Consider the following 20,708-nt stretch of genomic DNA (forward strand, 5'->3'; position numbering starts at 1 on the left):
TTTAAATTAACTTGGTGTCTTGTATTTTTCTCTGGTAATCCTAAAAGAGAGGGGCCAAGAACTGTAATACAAGTCAATGAACTCTAGGAGGGACTATTGCAGGATCTCTGGACTAATGCTTCCTTTATATATTTAACTTCTTAAAATCCTATTTTTAAAAACTATCTAGCTTGGTTTTTTGGTGGTAACATATACAGAACATAAAATTTACTATTTTAACCATTTACACACATTTATTTATTTATTTATTTATTTATTTATATTAGAGAGAGGAAGGGAGAGGGAAACATCAGTAAGAGTGCAGAACATGCATTGGCTGCCTCCTGCACACCCCCTACAGGGGATTAAGCCCACACGTGGGCATGTGCCCTGGCAGGGAATCCAACCAGCAACCCTTCTGCGCTCTAGAGGACATCCAATAGCTGAGCCACACCCGCCAGGGTCTAACCATTTTTAAGTGCACGGTTCAGCCGCACTACACGAATGTTCACGTTGCTGTGCAACCATCACCACCAATCTCCAGAGCTTTTTCATCGCCCCAAACTGGCATGTCAAAAAACCCAGAGTTAACAAAAAAAGAACAAGAAGACCAGAGCTGTACAGCAGTTAAAGAGGTGCAAAAGGATTTTTGTGAGAACTTTGCAACAGAAAAGAGACCTCAGTATAGAACCGGGGTAAATTCTGAATAAAGCATGGCAATGGGGATTTACAGCCAAGAAACGGCGTAGTGATACTGGATGGAAAATTGCTAAAAGCGTGGGGTAATTTTTTGCTAAACTGACCTGACAGGATTCCTGCTGAAGGCAGGCCAGGGCGACCAGATAATACATGGGGGATCTTGTTGGGTTGAGGAATTTGGTCAGATAAGGAAGGTGATCTGATATAGAGGGTGGGAGATTCTCGCTCAAATGCGGAGATGCAAGGAGAGGCCTCTCTGGAAGAGGATTCAGAGGAGCCTGACTAAAGTTTGGTCAAACAGAGGCTCTTTTTCAGAAACTGTACCCATTAAACAATAACTCCTCCCATCCCAAATTGCTTCCCAGATCCTGGCAACCACCATTCTACTTTCTGCCTCTATGAATTTGAGTACTCTAGCTACCTTATGTAAGTGGAGTCATACAGTATTTTTTCCTTTTGTGCCTGACATATATTTAATTTTCAAAGGAGGATGGAAACGAAATGAAACCCGTGGGGACAGCGGCCCACAGAAGTCAAGACAAACAGTAAGGGCGCCCTGAAAGACGGATTACCTCGGTGAGGTCCGTAGGGCCTGAGGCAGGGGCTGTTACCGCGCCGGTGCTGGGGTCGGGCGTGGGAAGCACATTGGGCGAAACACGGGGGTCCCCGAGCGCTGGGCAGCAGCTGCCTAGGCCGGGCAGAGGGGAAAGCGGCGAGGGCACAGGCGGTGCCGAGCGGTGCGCGCGCGGCTCCGAGGACCGGCCGCAGCCCGGCCGCAGCGGCCGCCCCCGGGCAGAGCGCCCAGAGGCCGCGGCGGCGCCGGGCCGGCAGCGCAGGCGGAGCAAACGCGCGGCGGGCGGAGCGGGCGCGGCGGGCGCGGCGCGCAGGTGAGGAGCGGGGCAGGCCGCCCGACCCGTCGGGACGGTGCTCGCCGCCCGGCGGGAGAAGACGGCCGGCGCCCGGATGCAGGGGGCGGGGAGGCGGGAGGGAGGGGCTCCGGGGAGGGCCGGGCGCAGACCGCGGCTTCAGCGGGGCCGGACGCGGGACAGCGTCCGCGAGAGGCGGGTGGGACCACGGACCCTGCGCCCCAGCTGACTTCCGACTGTGCCGTTCGCCGCGCCGCCCGCCTGGAAGCGGCGCCGGGGCTCTGCCCAGCAGTAAGACGGGCTCCCACCCTGTCGGTCCTGGGCTCTCCTCCCGGGCGCCTGAGCCCTCCCCCGGCCCCTCCCTTCCCGCAGCGCGGCCGGGGCCCGGCGCCGAAGGGCCCGGCGGGAAGGCCGGCCTTGCTGCGGGCCGCGGCCCTCCGCTTCCTCCCGCGGCCCCGCCCCGCGCCCTCACGTGCCTTTCCGCCCGGGCTGGGCCCTAGGAACCGGCGGGACTGGCCCAGCAGGCCTTCCGCAGCTCCCAGCCCTCGCCGAGGCGGGTTTCGCCTCCGTGACCCCTCTTAATTGGTGCCACGCTGCGGACGGCGTAGGTTCCTGACCTGGGATGTAGCCCCTGGGAGCTGGGTGTTCCTGGAGGGTTTGCAGAAAGGATTTCACGCACTTCCGAAATTATGAACAGCCTTGTGGAAGCCGGGTATGGTGTACGTTCGTTTTCCGAAAGCGGCCATTGTTTTACCAGATTCTCTTAGATAGTGCTGTGCGTTAGAAATATGCGAGCCACATACGTGATTCTGAAAGTGAAAAGAGCCCTGAATGGGTGACTTCGTTGATTGGAGCGTCGTCCTGTACACCAGAAGGCTGCGGGTTCGATCCCCTCTCGGGCTCCAAGGGGAGGCAACTAATGGATGTCTTTCTCTCTCCCCCACTTCCTCATTCTCTGAAATCAATAAAAACATCTTCAGGCGGGGATTAAAAAGAAAAAGGTGAAATTAATTTAGTAATCTATTTAACTCAGTATAGCTAAAATATCATTTCAGCATGTAATCACTATACATGCAGTCGTCCCCTACTTATCACTGGTTTCACTTTTTGTGGTCTCAGTTATCCTGGATCAACCACAGTTTGGAAATATTAAATGGAAAATTCCGGAAATAATTCATAAGTTTTAAGTTGCACCCCATTTTAAAATATATATATCTTTATTGATTTCAGAGAGAGGAAAGGAGAGAGAGAGACAGAAACATTAATGATGAGAGTCACAGATTGGCTGCCTCCTGCATGCCCCAACTGGGGCTAAGCCCACAACCTGGGCATGTGCCCTGACCTGGAATCAAACCCCGATCGCCTGGATCACCTGGATCCTAGGTCGATGCTCAACCGCTGAGCCACGCCCGGCCAGGTAGCTGCACCCCATTTTGAGGAGAATGATGAAATCTGGAAGGTGTGCTATGCTGTAGATGCTCCCCAACCCCTTAGTTACTTAATAGGGGACTAGGTTATCAGATCAACTGTCAAGGTACTGCAGTGCTTGAGTTCAAGTAACCCTTGTTTTGCTTAATAATGGCCCCAAAGCCACTCACATTAACTTTTATTACAGTATCTTGTTATAATTGTTTTATGATTGTTAATCTCTTATTTTGCCTAATTTACAAATCAAACTTTACCATATGTATATATGTATAGAAAAAAATATCATGTATGTATAGGGTTCAGTACTATGCGGTTTCAGGCACCCAACGGGGGTCTTGTAACATTTCCCCCACGAATAAGGGCTGTAAAAAATTTTAATGAGATATCTTACATTTTTTCCTAGTAAGTCTTTGAAATTCGATGTATATTTTACACTTATGCTACACTCAATTCAGACTAGCCACGTTTCAAGTGCTCAGTAGCTACCATATTGGACAGTACAAGTGGAAGGATTTCAGTCTAAACTCCTTGCCATGGTATTCACTGTTTTCCATAATCTGGTCTCTCTTTATCTTTCTTTTTCCTGTTGCTTGTCCAAGGATAGTTATACCCTCATCACTCAAAACCACTTGCCATTACAGTCAAATCTTAATATAATGAACTAATTCGGATGAAGGGGTGTCCATTAAAGCCGAAGATCAGTTATATAATAAAGTAGTTTCCTGAATTTGTATGTTAAAAAATTGACAAATTAGTTTACCTGTTTTTACTTATGTAGACATGTTTGTATAATTAAAATTAAGTGTGTATGAAAAGTTTAATTTCACTGAAAAGTTTTCTATATATATTACAGTAACTTTTAATTTATACTGAATAGGTCTATCTAGTAAATTCGTGCATTCACCAGTCCCCACTAGTAAACAAATGCACATGGTTGGGGCGTGGCTTAGTACACATCAGAACATCAGCTGGCTTGAGTTCAAACTGCTGCAGAAAGTCACCCCACTGACAACAGAACCAATTACCACATGCACAATGTGGTGTGATCATGTGCTAATTATTCACGTAACATTGCTTACAGTGGTGACTCTTGTATTTAAATATGTAGACCATAGTTGTAGATATGTAATATTTATTTTGGCGAAATTAATAGTGTTTTTTCCAACATATGGCCTATTCGCTAAAATTTGTTAAAAATAACTGAATTAATAACAAAGAATAACTTGTTAATTTAATGACAAGCAAATCTTGGTTAAAGCATTTTTAAATTAGCAGGATGTTAAATTTCACATATGACATATGGACCGGAAATTTTGTCCATTAAATCCAAAGTCTGTTAAATTGAGTTCTCCAAATTTGAGGGTTTACTGTACCCTATAAACCTTTGTTCAAGCTGTTCCTTCTACCTGGAATGCTCTCCCTGGGCCTATTAGGGAGGTACAGCTTCTAATAAGAGGCTTTTCCTGACTCCCATAACCCCAAAAGGGGTTTATAACACCTTCCTCATTGTTCCCCTAGTACTGTGTTCATGGCTGGATTAGAGCACTTACCCTGTGCTATTTAATTGTTCTCGAGGCTGTCTCCATAGCAAGTATACTGTCCTATCCATCTTTGTTGTGATCATGGTGTGCACCTAATAGTTGATGGGCAGGTGTTTGCAGACAATGAGTAAACCACCAACTAATTGTACTCATTCTCTTAATTCTTGAAAGGATCTGTTACTTACCTGTTCAGGAGATTTGTGCCTGAATTACCCCCTCGTGTGTGTACATACATGCACAGATGTGGTAAATAACCACAAGGAATGTATTTCAGAAAATGCACAGAAAATTGTCTTCTGCTTTTTATCCCCTCCTCCATCTTACAGATGGGAAAACTGAAGTAATGAACTAAGGATGACCAGCGAATTTGCATCAATATAAATACAAAGAAGAGGGGGGATTCTCCTTGAAAGGAGTGGGGGAGGTCATGGAGGGTTGGGTTCCTCAGATAGTTAGGGATAACTGGCCCCACTTTGGTCATTTGATAGGAGGGAAGTGAGGAGAGGAGATAACACTGGGCTCTGATAAGGATTCCAGACAGGTTCAGGTCTGGGAAGCTGAGGATGTCACTGTTGGAAAACATGTTGGAGAGCAGAACAGTCATCTCAGGTGATGGAAAGTGCTGGCCTGGGAAAGGTAGGAGAGAACAAGTAGGGTAGAAAGAAGGGCTGGGAAAGCTGGCAGAGGGAGCAAAGGAATAAGCACACCTGCTTGGTGAAGGTGTTGGTGTGATACATTGGGAATAACCACTTACATAGAGAGCAGTGCTACTCTCAATCTGTGGAATGGGAAATAGAATCAGATATTCAGAGAAGGCAAGCAGCTTACACAAGTTCACATAGCACTTGAAACCCAAATGAAGCCTCCCAAACCCTCCCTGCCACACACAGCCCTACTCATACCTCTGTTGCAACCAGGGTCCCCAACATGGTGCTAGGAAACAGGTCTGGGGCATAGTGCCAGGCCTGATTAGTGTCTTCCTCACCATCTTCTACCAAGGGGTTGTGATTAGGCCTATTTATAGGGCCCAGTGCCTTAATATTCTGCCTGGTGCATCTCTTGCCAATCAAATTGGTGCCGTGTGCAGTGTGATTGCTGCTTTAGTGGCACCAGGGAGTGGAGTTAATTAAACCCAGTATAAATAGACTCTGCCCTGGCTTAAAATTCGAAGGAGTGTTTTTCCTTCCTGTTTCCCACCCCCAAATGCCCCTTCTTTCTCCTAGCCCCTCCTAGGCTCTAGCCTGGGTGAGCAGAGCCTGGACACCTATACCTGGAGCCACTGGGCACTGCCTTTCCTATCTCAGGAACAAACCCTGAGCTCCTCAGAGGTCAAAGTGAGAACCCAGGAGTTCACCTTCTTTCTGGTTTTCCAGACCTGGGTACCATTTGTCAGTTAACTGAGGCAATTCCCTAATTCCCCCGCCCCCAACCATTCTGCTTCCAGGCTGTTTTTCACTCTGCAGCAAGGGTTTCTTTCTCGTTCATCCAGGCTGAGGAGGTTGGAATGAGATCATGCATGTATAATGAGGGTGTCTAGCAGGGTCCCAAGCACCTTATGGGGTTAGTCAGTGTTATACCTTCTCTGAATCCTTCTCATTAGCCTCTGTTGTCCCTACCAAGTTTCCCCCTTCATTCTCTTAATAAGCAGCAGAAGACCAGCTTCTGTGGGCTCCTGGTCTCCCACCAAATGCTCTGTCCCCAACTGCCCACCTGTACAGGCTGAGCCTGTGGGGTGAGGAGCTGTGCTCTCTCCTCTCGGTACCTTGTCCTGTGGTAGATGGGGGTGGGTGAGTGTGGGGCAGCCCTGATGCTCTGGTTCCCACCCACAGGCACCATGACTCCCATGAGGACCCAGCACTCGTTGGCAGGTCAGACCTATACGGTGCCCCTCATCCAGCCGGACCTGCGGAGAGAGGAGGCCATCCAGCAGGTGGCGGATGCCCTGCAGTACCTACAGAAGGTCTCTGGAGACATCTTTAGCAGGTGGGTGCTGCCACCCATCCCCACTTCATCAGGAGCCTTTCCCTACCCTGAGTAGTCGTCTCTCCATTCCTAAGAAGACACCCTCTAGGAACAGCCTTCTGGTGATTCTTGGTCATGGGGGGACCCAGCTGGCTTCCCTGTGCCTGAAGGGCCCAGCTTAGAAGCTTTTTCTCATAAATGCTCATAAGAGCTGCCTAATGTCCCAATTATCCCCCTCAGTTCCCTGTGGTCCCACAGGCCCTGGTGGTGATACTGCTCTCCTAACTCTTTCTCTTCCTCCCACCGAGGGCCCTATTTCTTCACTTATTTCTACAGTTAGCAAATACATATTCAACACTTTTTGTGTGCAAGGTACTGCTACTCTCCTTAGCTTCAGTGGTGAATAAGGCAGTATCCCTGTCCAACTAGAGGATATACTCTGGCAGGAGATAGACCGAAATTAATCAGTTGCATGTTAGTTTTTTAATTATAATTGTGATAAGACCTATTTTTAAATAATTCTGTAATAACTAATACTTATATAGCATTTACCATGTACCACCATTGATCTGAAGTGCATTAATTCATTTAATCCACACAACTTTATGAGGAGCTACTGTTGTTATCTCCATTTTATAGATGAGTAAATTGAGGCATAGAATGGCTAAGAGACTTGCCCAAGTGGCAGAGCCAGGGATCACACCCAGGAATTTTGGCTTCAGACTCTGGAGTTCTTACTGTTTTTCTGTGAAGGGAAGGGAGGGTGTGATGAGAGTTGTTAAGGGGAGGCCTGACTTGGTCTGGGGAGATCCGAGGAGGCTATATAGGGAGAAGCTGCATGGTAAAATCTGAAGGATGAGTGGGAGTTATTGTGAATGGTTAGGTTGGGAAGAAGAATATTCCAGAAAGAAAGAATTACATGAACTAAAGCTCTGAGGTGGGAAGGACCTGAATGGAAGCCAGCATGGCTGGGGCGAGGAGAGCAAGGAGCGGGGGCTCTTGAAGCTGGTGAGGAGGCAGGGCCTTACAGGTCATTGACGATTTTGAGCTGGTGAGTGGCAGCTTTTTGTTCTCTCTAGCTAATCTAGTCTTAGCTATAATGACTTTTCACTCAGTGTTTATTTAACATGAATCACTGGTTGCTGTTTCTGTGCAAAGGTCCCAGGGTTTATCCTGTCTTTATCTGGCCATAAGCAACCTGAGATGGGCTTAGATCTTCCTGGGTGCCGACATCTTGCCTCAACATAGGAGCCCTTTATTCTTCCCAGTGTAAAATGTTTGACTGCTTGACTCAGGTTCATCTCATGGTCTAAGACATCTCCCACCCCACCCCCTGCTTGAACCCCAGTCCAGGAATCCCCTTCTGCATTACCAGGCAGCCTCTTCCTCCTCCATCAGTTGTGAGTCCACCTCCTTCTGAAGTCCTCCCCAGTAGGAGCAGAAAATGGAGTCATTGCCTCCAGTTGGATTTGGTATAAACACCAGGTCCTCTGGACTCTTCTGCCTGCTACCTTCCCACTGGCGTACCTGCCTGCCCCAAGCCTGTCCAGAATATAAGTACAACGGGACGGTGCCCAAGTGGTTCAGAAGGTTGACTCTGGAGCAGACTTCCTGGGCTCCATCCGGCCTTCCCATTTGCTTGCCCTATAACTTTGGGAAAGTAACTTCTTTAAGTCTCAGTGTTCTCATCTATAATATGGTGATAATAATGGTACCTTCCAAATAGGATTGTTGTAAAGATTAAATGAATTAAAACTTTCAAAGGAATTCCAGTGTCTGGAATATGGTAAGCATGCAGTCAGTGTTCACTCTTAGTATCATCTCTGCTCATTTGCTGCCTATTGTGGTCCTCCATTAACCTGCTGTCAGTAGTTACAGAAAGTATTAAGCGCCCCTTTTGTGCTTATTTTTGTGCTAAATATGCCCAAAGAGTACATAAGCAAGACACAGGCCTTTCAGAGCTGTCAGTCCCAGATTATGGCCACCTCATCCCTAGTGATTAAAATGGGTGCCAAAACCAGTCCACCAGAAATATTTGTGTTCCTCACCAGGATTGTGACTGCATGCTTGCCTTTCTCTAAGGAGGGTGCTGGATTTTTACCATACCTTAATGTCTCTTCCTGATATTTGGCATCTGTAGACAGATAGATGAGGAGAGGGCAGGAAGGCCACCTCCTGGGCAGGGATGGTAAGTTGGTTGAGCATGGGTATGGGCCCTCCAAGTGTTTGAAGGAGGGGAGGATGCCTCTCAGGAACCCTAAAACCAGGTTCCAGGTCACCCCATTGCTGGATCCTGAGGGATAATGAAGACATATGGCATGGCTCCTATCCTCAGGATCTTATAGTCTGGAATGGGAAAGCAGTAGGTCTTGGTTGTTTCTTAATTACATAGCAGAAACTGTGTGGGCCTCTCAGGATCTAGGGAAGGAAGGAAGGGAGGGAGGGAAGGAAGGAAGGAGGGAGGGAGGGAGGGAGGGAGGGAGGGGAACTGATGGCATGTTTATCAATCAGAACTCCCCAAAGTCGTTTAACCAAAAAGTAACCAATCAGTAGAGTGGGTTTCGGAGCTGACGGGTGTAAATGATGTCATCAGGACCTGGTATTGCTTTCGTTCCATCTCCACTCTCTCCCTCTGGGTTGGCCCCATTCCCAGATAGGCCTTGCTCTTGTGGCATGGCCATACCAACAGGGTCAGACTCCTAGATTCAATTTCCAGTCCAGCATTTCCTTGGAAGTCCCACTTGCCCATTGGCCCATCTTGGTTCTCATGTCTGTGCCAGAGCCAGTTGCTGGGCGAGAGGGGTGTGACACACCGACTGGCTCAGACCTTGGTCACATGCATTACCCTAAGCCCTGGGTTTAGCCCCACCTGAAGTCCAGGGACTGAGTCTGTGGGAGTGAAGGATACTGCCACGAAACAGAGGCTGTTCCTTGAATAAGGAAGCAGTAGATGATAGCAAGGAGAACCACATGCCTACTACATGTGGTCAGGAAAGGCTTCCTGAAGGAAAGGGGCATAAGCCAGCCCATAGGAGAGACAGGCTGTGGTTAGGCAGGCCTGGCAATGTGAGCCTGCAGGCCATCTGGTGGGATCTGGAAATGTGTGCCAAAGGCTTAGAGGCCAGAATGTGGTGTGTCCCGGCTCCTGGAGTACAGACATTGCTGCCTGTCTCATACTTTCAGCTCCTCTACTGCAGAACAAAATGGCGTGAAAAGTCAACTTGCCATGTGTCTGTGGGTCTCACTTCCCTCTCTGATCCTGCGTCCTTGGGACCTTGCTTCTGGCTTCTTTATGTTCTATAGAGCTGTGGGAGTGCTCCCTGGCAGTGGAGTGGGAGTGAGGTGGCTGGGAGAGCGAAAAGTTGGGATAAGTCAGGGCCCATGGGGGCTTCTCTGAACAAGGCAGGACTTTGAGCTTGATCCAAGAGTTGTAGGGAGCCTGGATAGGTGCTTGAGCAGGGAAGTGATGGGATCAAAGAATTTTGGGAAGGTTTGTCAGGCAACGGTCACAGAGTGGACTCACAGAGTGGACAAGAAGGAAGAGTGGATTCCAGGGATGCACTGGAAGTTAGTGTGGTCAGGGCATGGAAGGGATAAGGCTGCAGTCCAGGGGAGTTGCAGGCAGGGAGGGCTGGATAAGAGACATTTCAAAGGGAACAATGACAACGTGATGACTGAATGGGAATGAGGAAGAAGGAAAGGGAGGAGTCAGGGATGATTGGGGCAGGGCTGGGAGTGCCTGGACCTAGCCTTTGTCTGCCCCCACCCCCATCCTGTAGCAATCAACAGGCAAGGAGGCTTTTCGTTTCTCATGGGCTTTTGTGGTGGGGATGTCACCCCAGTTTGGAAATCTCCCCCTTAAACCTGCTCCTCCTGCTTGTAAACCTTACAGAGAAGAGACACTTTTTATCTCTCCTCTCCACTGCTCCTCCCATTTCAGGCCCAGTCCTGGGTCCCTCGGCCCCACTGGAGCCTGGGCCCAGTTCTGCAGGTAGGTGAGCTCATGGAAAATTAGCATTCCAAGCTGGCGTTCCTGCCTCCTGCTCTGCCGCAGTGGGAGCTGTGCAGAGACTGGAGAGAATGACAAGTACCTCTCAGCCTCTTCTGGAACCTCTCCTTCCAGCCCAGTCCCTGGCTTCTCCTTTTTCACCTGGGAGAAGCCAGGCCCAAAATATCTGCCCAGAGACGTCACGGGCTTCACAAGACTTAGGTGATGAGGCAGAGGGTGTTGCAATGGAATGGGGAAGAGAAGCTGGACAGATTCTGCATGTGGAAGTTGGGGTGCTGTGACTTGCCATTCTGTTCAGCCCCACCAGGGAAGCTGCAGCCCCTTCCTGCCTCACTCCTTCCTCCTGGGAAAGGGTCCATTTTCTCTGCAAAGCTTTTTCTTTTTCTCTTTCTACTTCTTACCCCACCCCCCTTCTCTCTCTACTGATTGGCACCTGGTGACTCTCAAGGTTAGGAAGCACTCAATCAGCTGCCTGCATAATTAGCAGATCTTTCTTAATTATCCCTGTGAATTATCCCTGTGAGTGGAAAAGATAAAGGTGAAGGCAAGAGCCCAGGTTCAGGGTCTGCTGTGCCAGGGACAGGACAGGGAGGGGAGGAGAAGCAGCAATTATGGGGCAGGAGTGGGTGCCTCCTCCCCTCCTGCAGCCTGCCTCTGCGGACTGGCTGCTGATCAGCATGCAGATCTGATTGTAAGGAGCCAGGCAGCACTGCAGGCTGCACTGCAGGGGCCATGGGGCTGCTTGGCTTCATAGAAAGGGGATGGAGAGTCAACCTTGGAGGTGGTGGGACAGGGAGCCCAAGCACTACCCTGGCCAACCTATCCCCCTCTCTCTGTCACACCAGGAGCAGAGTAGTCCCTAGGTGCCTCCTAGATGCCTCCCACCCCAGCCAGGGGAGCTGCTTACTGTTGCTGTGCCTTCTTCCCTCCATGGCTTTCTTTGACAAAGTGCTTATTCCCGGTCTGAACTTCCTTCCCTGCATCTGCCCATCACTGCCTCTCTGGCTTTTCCCTGAATATCTGGAGCCTCTTATCCCTCCCTCCATCTTATAGGTAGTAAAAGCAAATATTAACCGAATACTTAGGATGTGTCAGTGAGTACAGGAACACTAGACATACATTCTCTCATTTTAATTTTTACAATAATTCCCTGATATAGAAGTTACCACTCCTACTTTTCAATTAAAGGAGCTGAGGCATAGGCCTATTAAGTGACTTGCCAAAGGTCACTGCTACTAAATAGATGTTAACCCAGGTGTATGGGCCATTGTACACGGCTTCAGAGGGGACTGTAGATCAGGAATGGTAAGCAGTTGTCCTTTTGCCACCATCCCTTGCCCTCATGGGGGCCATTGCTAATCAGTTATTGCATTAAGTCCCAGCCCCAGTGTGGCCTAATAGCCCTTCCTAACACAGCCTTCCAAACCGTCGCTGCTGGTAGGTAGAGATGGCATGCAAATTGAAAGCTTTCTCATCTGTGGCCTGTACTCTGCTTGGCGTCATGGCAGATGACTGACTATAAGAGATTAGACTATCTGGGAACTTTGTCAACAGACTAGCTATTACTTACACTTATAGGTTCTTGGATAAGAAAAGAACCCTGGAAATCATGTCCCCCATTCCCCTGCCCCATACAGGAACCTCCCTTAAAGCATTCCTAACAGGTGGTCATCCAGTTGGAATCTTATAGCTCTGCAGAGCTTTGCAGCTGTTTACTAGAAAGTTCTTAGGCAGACCAAGGTCTGCTTCCTTGTAACTCCACCCACTGGTCCTAATGCAGCCCTCTGGAGTGACAGAGAATAAGTCTGATCGTTTTCTACCTGATAGTACTTGTGATGGTTTTTGATATTTGGAGGGAATTATCATATTCTCTAAGTCATCTCATCTGTAGCCAGACATCCTTCAGTTACCTTTGTATGACATGAGTTTCTCATTCATCACCATCCTCATTACCCTCCTTTGGATGTTCATTAACTTGTCACTTTTTATTCAGCCAATGTTTGTTCCATGTCAGGCACTGACCTAAGTGCTAGAGATATAGCAATGAATAAGGGAATGGTCTAGAAGGGAATTCAGAGTCCTTTTAAAATGTGGATCTAGTTTAAAGGAGACACAGCTGTGGATGAGATTGGTGCCTGGCATAGATTAGTTCATTAATTCAGGGCTCTATTTTCTCTGTAGTGCCTCTAAGAGAGTGAATGTTTTCTGCTTATTGAAAGAAGGTAGAGAGGCCCTGGCCAGATAGCTCAGTTGGTTAGAGCTATCCAGTGCAACCCAATACACCAAGGTTGAGAGTTTGATCCCTGGTCAGGGCACTTATGAGCACATACAGGAATCAAGCAATGAATGCATAAATAAATGTAACAATAAATTGATGTTTCTCAGTCTCTCTCTCTCTCTCAAAAAAAGAAGAGGGACAAGGAGCTATGTGCCCTAAGATTGTATTTTCTTTTTAAGCTGCTTAACATTCTTTAAGCTCATACTGAATTTATAGTTAACCAGAACCTCAGGTCTTTCTTCACCTGCACTGCTGCTCAACCTCCATCTTCTGTGTTTATGCACTTGACTTTTTAACCTAAATGCTGGGCTTCATGTTCACTCCATGTCATTTTTATCTTGTTGCTTGCATTCCATTCTTCTGGCCTCAGGACTATTTGAGCCTTGATTCCATCATGCAAACCATTTTTGACCCCTCCTTCGTTTGATATCCCGTTTATTGATCAAGTGTTGAATGAGCTGGACGGGGGCCCTGCCAGAGACCTTTATGCAGGCTGAAATCAATCTATTCTTCAGCAGTGCCCTTAGGATACTGTTGTTCATCTGGCCCCGATTTTCTCAAGTGTACTCTCTTCCAACCCCCACAGCTCCATCTCATCTGCAGGATTTTGTGAGAAGCCGTCAAAATCCTTGCTGATTCAAGATGCACTTTGTTTAAGGTTTTCCCCTGATACACCAGTCTAATAACCCTGTCCAAGAAAGAAATGCTGTGAATGTAGAACAGTGCTGGCCCCTGGGACCTGCCTCTTCCTTTTCTAAGTGCTTACAGACCCTCTGTTTAATAATCCATTCTGGAAATTTGCCAGGATCCATTGTTAAGCTTGATGTTTACAATTTTAAGAAATTGGCCCTCTTTCCTTAATGGAAGAACCAGAACAGAATAGCCTTTGTCCATCTCCTGGTCTGATGTCCCTGCCTCTCCACATCGACTCCGAGTGGAGTAGTTACATAACTACTGAGGTTGCTTCAGCACCCAGGGCCAGAATGGCTGAGTTGGGAACTGGAGGAAGCAGCTGGGGATCAGGCACCCCTTTCCAGCCGTTGAGGACCTTTCTCCCTGCAGAAAAGATGGAGCCCGTGCTGGGAAAGATAGGCGGTTCTGCATTCTCTCGTTGGAAGGAAACTGCCCTCTTGTTCTCTGTCTGCATTGCTGCCCCACTCAGACACCTCTGACAAGAAAAACTAAGCTGCTTTGGGTGCCTGCTTGTACCCCAGCCCCCACCTCACTCTCCATCTCTGGACATGTGAAGCAGGGCATATTCAGGGAGACTTCATCAGGACGGAGGCCCCTGGGTTGTGAAATTGGCTGATGGGGTGGGTCCTCTGGGGACCAAAACCTTCTAGAGTGGGTGGGGATAGTTTAGGAAGGCTGGGCCAGAGTCTTGACTGTTCCTTTATGCCTTAAGAGAAATCTCAGAGTCCCTGGGCCCTGCAGTCTCCCACCACAGAGACAGTAGAGCCCCTCTGCCGCCCACAGTACCTTCCCACATTTCCCCAGGTATTCAACTTGCAACTCTGCCTTTTTCTCCTGCCTCACTTGTGTGCTCACTCCTGCCAGGTGAATGCAGAGATGTGGTTGCTCTGAATGTGGAATGTGATGGTCATGGGCAGGAAGTTGGGGGGGAGTAGATGGGGGACACTTGGGAGGAGGATGGACTGGCACACGAGAGCCAGAGTAGCTACAGTGAGCCGACCCTTCCTACTGCTGAATGTGGAGACAGCGTAAGTGAGGCTCATGTGCATTTACATTTAGGGCACATGGGTGTTAGTCATCAGTAACCACAGAGGGGCCTGAACAGGTGCCAGCACTGTCCTAGGCACTGGGAATACACAGGGCACAAAGCAGAGTCCTTAGTCCTCTGGAGCACGTTAGTCAAGAGACACATCATGTCAGGTTGCACTGTGTGCATGTAGAGCGGGTGGGGGTTGGAAAGTGATGGTGCATTTTCAGATTCTGTGGTCAGGAGGGCTCAAGTGAGGAGGGGCTCCGTGCAGTGAAGGAGCCAGCGTGTGGCTGTCTGGGGGACGGCATTTCATTTGATGCAAATGCCATGCATCAGGAGTGAGTTTGGCATGTTCAGGGAATAGCAGGGCAGCAGGTGTTGCTGCAGCTGAATGACTGGTGTAGGAAGGAGGGGTGGAAGTCCTTGAGCAGCCAGACCATGTCCATGATAACCTGGTTGGGACTTGGGATGTACTTACAAGAGCCATTTATCATGTGTCAGGGCAGTTCCTCATGCACAGGTCTAGGACTTGAATTTAGGTTCAGCCTTGCCTGTCACTCAGCTTTGCTGAACTCTGGTTTCCTTGTCTGTAAGTAGATGACTGTGTCCATGTCAGTCATGATGATTTTCCATCTTGAGGCTGTATATTTCAGGAGGCAGGAACAATGTCCCTTCAGATGGCATGTCTAGGTGCCAACTTGGGGCCAGGGTAATTGCCCATCCCTACCCAGAGCTCCAAGGAACTTAGTACAGTGCATTTCTAGACCCTTCAGTTTGGATAGTCCTTGAGAGGTCACCTGGGCAATTAACCACAAGATTAACCCTGACAAGCAGGTAACAGTTTTTTTAAGATCCCTTGCTGAAGCCCCTGGTTTTTTGCAGGTTTGCTGTTAGAAGCAGGAGGTATGCAGGAGGCTGCAGGGGCTTGAGGAGCAGCCCCAAGCCCTTGTAATTTTCTTTATGGCAGGATTTCCCAGCGAGTAGAGCTGAGCCGGAGCCAGCTACAGGCCATTGGAGAGAGGGTCTCCTTGGCCCAGGCCAAGATTGAGAAGATCAAAGGCAGCAAGAAGGCCATCAAGGTAGCTCATGTGTTCCTGTGGCTGGTGGGCAGTTGCAGTTAGCCCATTCTCTACCATATCCCTGTACCTCTGAGGCTGCCCAGGTCCCTCCCTTCACTGTCCAGCTACACCTCAAGCTTTCCTCCTCCTCTGAATCTCCCCACCCCAACTTAGGCTCTCTGGAACTTCTCAGGGCCCCTGAAAAAGTGATGTCAGGCTCTCCTGTGTCCACAGGTGTTCTCCAGTGCCAAGTACCCAGCTCCAGAGCACCTGCAGGAATACAGTTCCATCTTCATGGGTGCCCAGGACTTCGGCCTGCAGAGACGCCCCCGCCACAGGATCCAGAGCAAGCACCGCCCCCTGGATGAGCGGGCCCTGCAGGTATGAGGGGCACACCCGCTGCACACACTTGCAGGGTGACTGGAGGCAGTCCTGGATGTGGGGGAGGAACTAATCTGTCCCCGAAAGGATTCTGATGGGATGGGGGCAGGAGGTCACTGGTCTGGCCCTGAAGCCCACCATCTTTCTGTCACATCCCATCCCCTACCCCCAGGAGAAGCTGAAATACTTCCCCGTGTGTGTGACCACCAAGCTGGAACCAGAGGACGAGGATGAGGAGGGGCTCGGGGGTCTTCCCAGCAACATCAACTCCGTCAGCTCCTTGCTGCTCTTCAACACCACTGAGAACCTGTATGACCAGAAGGGGTGCTAGAGAAGGGTGGTGGGAAGCCTGGCTGGCTTAGTGGGGGACCCAGGGGCATCAGGTACAGCAGAAGTCTGCAGCCTGAAGAGCCAGGACCAGTTTGCTTTGCCTTGTAAGGCCTGGGAACCCACAGTACAAACTTAATTGTGGCCCCTGATGAAGTGGGAAAGGTAGGTTAGGGCCATGGGCCTAGAACAGATGACAGATTGCCTGACATCCACCCCACCTCTGCAGGTACAAAAAGTATGTCTTCCTGGACCCCCTGGCTGGTGCGGTAACAAAGACCCATGTGATGCTGGGGGCAGAGACAGAGGAGAAGCTATTTGATGCCCCTCTGTCCATCAGCAAGAGAGAACAGCTGGAGCAACAGGTAGAGCTAGATAGTGCTTGGGTGGGTGGGGGTACAGGTAAATGAGGAGGTGGCGCCCTGCCAGGGTTCCCTAGGTGAGGGGTCTGTGGAGCCCCTCATCCCACCCAAGCCCCACTGACTGCCCCAAGGTCAAACTGCCAGGCTCATGATCCCTGCAACACCTGACTCATGTACTCCCACCTAATTCTGCAGGTTCCAGAGAACTACTTCTATGTGCCTGACCTGGGCCAAGTGCCCGAGATCGACGTGCCATCCTACCTGCCCGACTTGCCAGGCATCGCTGATGACCTCATGTACAGTGCTGATCTGGGCCCTGGCATTGCCCCCTCCGCCCCTGGCACCATTCCAGAGCTGCCCACCTTCCACACAGAGGTGGCTGAGCCTTTCAAGCCAGGTGAGTGAGAGCCAGGAATGGGAGTTGACCCACTTTCTTCCCCAGCCACCTCACATTTCTCACACTCGTTTCAGACCTTGAAGATGGGGTCCTAACAGCACCCCCGCCACCACCACCCCCACCACCACCTCCTCCAGCTCCAGCAGTGCTGGCCAGCGCTCCTCCACCCCCACCCCCACCGCAGACAGTGGCTTCTCCAGGTCAAAGTGCCAAGGATGACAGCAGCCTGTCTCCTTCAGGTAGGAGCGGCATCGGGCATGTGGGTCCATGTGTGGGTAGGGTGCTCTCTGAGGGCGCCTCTGTGTAATTTCTGAATCCCTGAAGAATTTCCTGTAGGTTTGTTGAATGATCATAAATTGAGTTTCAGAATAGTTCTAATTTTAAACCTTGTTCCATTGGGTTCATAAAATAGTGGTTTTCAAACCATGTCTGTAGAGCTCCAGAATTCTATCCTCCAGGGTAGAGGGAGCCTGGACAGATGGGGTTATGGGTCCCCCATTCCCACTTAAACCAATGGAAAAGGGGGGGAGTGTACTAAAATAACTGAAAACCACAGCAACATGTGTCCCTTAAATTGCAGAATTTCATTTTTAACATATCTCCCAGTCTTCACCGTCCAGAAGTGGCATGGAAATCCCTTGTTGGACCATGTGTCACATTTAGATACTCAGCACATGAGTAATTCCCAGGGTCCACCTCTGCAGGGTAGCGCCTACGCTGGGTGGGATTGGAGAGGGACGGGGGTGCCTGGACACATTCAGGCTTCACCAGAGGCCCAGCTTCCCCAGCTGGCTTCCTCTTCAGGAGGAGCCCTCTTCGCAGCCAGGCTGCTGAGGGCTCCTCTGGACGCCCAGACCTTTAGTCTGGGCAGGGCTATCCGGTAGCCTAGTCCTGCCTGAGCAGCCTTTCTTCCCCACCCCCAGCTCCAGTCCAGGGAGCTCCCAAGGAAGTGGTGGACCCCTCCAGTGGCCGGGCCACTCTGCTTGAGTCCATCCGCCAGGCTGGGGGCATTGGCAAGGCCAAGCTCCGCAGCGTCAAGGAGCGCAAGCTGGAGAAGAAGAAACAGAAGGAACAGGAGCAAGGTGAGGGTACCTTACACCCACTCCAGTAGGGCTCTAAGCAAAGGGCTGCCTCTTCCAACCACCACCAGACTCCAATAGGGTTCTCCTTGCCACCCAGGTGTCAACAGGCCAGCCCCCTGCTTTCCCCAGGGTGTTTGCTGCAAACCCTGGGTAGCCACCCTGACATCCTTGCCTCTGCTGTCTGGGCAGTGGGTTCCTGCTGGGTTTTGGAGCCTGCTTAATGGAACTTTCCTCTCTAAGCTGGTAGGGGACAGAGCCTCATCCAGCTCAAACTACATGAGAAAATCTCATACTCTGCCAGTTGTCTGAGGAAAGTCAGGACCTGAGATACTTTAGAGACAAAGGACCTGGTAGCTCAGTCCTGCTTCTCTAAGCCTCTTGGGGCACAGATTACTTCTGCTATGACACTGGCATAAATATAACACCTGGGCATAAAGCAGCAGGCCCTATGTCAACAGTTCTGAGCTTGAGTCCTGGCTTTGCTTCTGAGCTTTGTACTGAGATCCAGGCAAATTGCCTAACATCTCTGGGCTGGTTTCCTCATCCATACAGTGGGGCTGCTCATTCGTGCCCTTATCTCACAGAGTGGCTGTGACGGTGTTGCTCAAATGTTAACCATTTTCTTATCAGTGCCCTGGTTCCAGATCCACTGGCAGACTGAAGCTCCAAGAGCTGGTGGTGACATGGTGGCTGTGGAGGGCTAGGGTGTGTCAGTAGTGAAGAAAAAGGACAAATGTGACTGAACCCTGAGGTGGTCACCCAGGAGCAGCTTTCACACTTGATCCCTTCCTCTCCCTCACCCGTAGTTTTTCCTGTTGCAGTGAGAGCCACAGGCCAAGGTGGGGACCTGATGTCAGATCTCTTTAACAAGCTGGTCATGAGGCGCAAAGGTAGGACAGAGCACTGCTGCTCCCCAGGGCTGGGGACTGGGGTGCTGTGCGTCAGGCACATTCTGCCTTGTTCTTCCTGTTTCTAAGTCTTTGGGGGGCTGGGGGAACTGGCTCCCCAAACAATTCCCCTCACCTTCCACCTCCTCCCAGGGATCTCTGGGAAAGGACCTGGGACCGGGGCCGGCGAGGGGCCAGGAGGAGCCTTCGCCCGAATGTCAGACTCCATCCCACCTCTGCCTCCCCCGCAGCAGCCACCTGGAGAGGAGGATGAGGATGACTGGGAATCCTAGGGGCTTAGCGGTTCCTTCTCCCGAACCCAGGCTGAGGGTCTTACACTCACATGGAAACAGCTGGGATGGGCTCCTTGGCCTGCAGGTCTCTCAGCCCCTGCTGCCCGTGGAGGGATGGGGATCGTGGAGGACTGACCAAGGTCTCTGCCTGGACAGTCTTCAAGGAGCAGGGAAGCTGGCTTCTGAGGGTGGTGGTGCAAGGGGGTCCTCGCTTTTTGCCTGTGCTTCACCCACCTCCTTCACTAGCATCTTTTCTGAGACTTTGAGATACAGCAGTACACAAATCAATAAAGAAATATAACTGAGCATCAACCAACAGTACTCTTTTAATTAAGGAACTACAGCTGTGCAGAATGCAAACATCTCCGAGCCAGGGACTGTCCTCCCTCGCCCAGTATCTCTGGCAAAGTGCCAAGTGGACCAAGGCCCGTTCTCTGGGGTCAGGGAGGGGAGGAGAGGTATAGTCAACAGAGGCAGCTGTTGCAGATGGAGGGAGGGGTATTTTCACACAGGAAAAAAGTCTCATGATAGACACAGAGTAGCTAAAAATAGTCATGCTGAGAGCCTAATGGTCCTTGGTGTAATTGCTGATGTCAGGGGAAGAGGTGTCTTGGAGTTTGCTCAAGTAGCTGAGCGGAGGAAAGGTGCCACTGATTTGAAGGACCTGGAACCAATCCAGGGAGTAAGAATGCTGTGGAAGGCTGTGGACAGGTTAAGGACCAGCCCTGAAGTAAAGAAGTGAGGCCAGCAGGTGGGGGAGCAGTGCACAGGACATTTCTCTCAGTTCTAAATGACTTCAGTGCCTGATTTGCCATAGATGGTGCTTAATCCCCAGATGGCAGTGGGTTGAAGTAACCAGAAGCCAGAGGACAGAAGAGCCCTGGACACCAGGGGGCTGGAAATGGGGAATGTTCTTAATTTTGAGGAAAGGGTAGAGGCCTAGAACAGCTAATTTTAGCTAGAAAGGGGAAAGGAGAAAAGGTAAAGGCAAGAGAGGCCTGCTCCATCTCACCTCTGAGAAAGTAGATGCTGAGAAATGAGCACAGGCAAGGATGCTACAGTGGAAGGTGCAGCTTCCACAGCCACTCGGGAAGGCTGGCCAGGAAACAGGGCAGGGAGCTTAACTGGGCAGTGGTGAACAGGAAGCGAGATTCAATTTCAGGGAGGGGAAATACCCTGAGACGGGCCTGAGGATGGCCAGGACCCACTGGTTGTTCAGGATCAACCTAATTTTAGCCTACTGGCTTCTGCACCTATTCCTGGATCCTGGCAGCCCAGTGATTCCAGAAGGAGGCTGGTCTGCACTCCAGACAGGTGTGGCCGTCCTCAGGAAAGGCCAGACTTCTCGTGATGAAACTGGGGAGATGGAAAGACAGTGAAACACTAGATGGGGTCTTGGTGGGAGTTCTTGGGGGGAAGGGAAAGGCAGGACTGAC

The 20,708-nt window shown here is 50.2% G+C and overlaps 2 protein-coding genes across 12 annotated transcripts in view; one reads left to right on the forward strand and one right to left on the reverse strand.

Moving 5' to 3' along the window:
• Positions 1 to 1,070: 1,070 nt before the first annotated feature.
• On the forward strand, positions 1,071 to 19,584 carry WASHC1 (WASH complex subunit 1). Of its 8 annotated transcripts, none has more exons than XM_081125378.1 (11): positions 1,071 to 1,254; positions 6,343 to 6,496; positions 15,453 to 15,564; positions 15,778 to 15,924; positions 16,097 to 16,233; positions 16,481 to 16,616; positions 16,809 to 17,010; positions 17,085 to 17,249; positions 17,934 to 18,092; positions 18,914 to 18,982; positions 19,133 to 19,584. In XM_081125378.1, the coding sequence occupies exons 2-11, from the start codon at positions 6,348 to 6,350 to the stop codon at positions 19,270 to 19,272; spliced, it is 1,416 nt and encodes a 471-aa protein (XP_080981504.1). In that variant the 5' UTR covers positions 1,071 to 1,254; positions 6,343 to 6,347; the 3' UTR covers positions 19,273 to 19,584. The 8 variants fall into 8 exon arrangements, with proteins under 8 accessions (XP_080981504.1, XP_080981500.1, XP_080981507.1 ...); XM_081125374.1 differs by having other exon boundaries at positions 1,083 to 1,104; XM_081125381.1 differs by lacking the exon at positions 1,071 to 1,254 and adding an exon at positions 1,544 to 1,565.
• The window catches only part of DDX11 (DEAD/H-box helicase 11), a 35,581-nt gene continuing 34,446 nt past the window's right edge, over positions 19,574 to 20,708 (reverse strand). For 2 of the 4 annotated variants that reach the window (XM_081125361.1, XM_081125362.1), the window contains exon 28: positions 19,574 to 20,628. In XM_081125361.1, coding sequence (XP_080981487.1) covers positions 20,599 to 20,628 — 30 coding nt within the window. In that variant the 3' untranslated portion in view covers positions 19,574 to 20,598. The remainder of the gene's footprint in view (positions 20,629 to 20,708) is intronic. The other 2 variants (XM_081125363.1, XM_081125360.1) reach the window with 1 other exon arrangement.

The sequence above is a fragment of the Miniopterus schreibersii genome (genome assembly GCF_964146895.1).
Source record: "Miniopterus schreibersii genome assembly, chromosome: 2".
Lineage (NCBI taxonomy): Eukaryota > Metazoa > Chordata > Mammalia > Chiroptera > Miniopteridae > Miniopterus > Miniopterus schreibersii.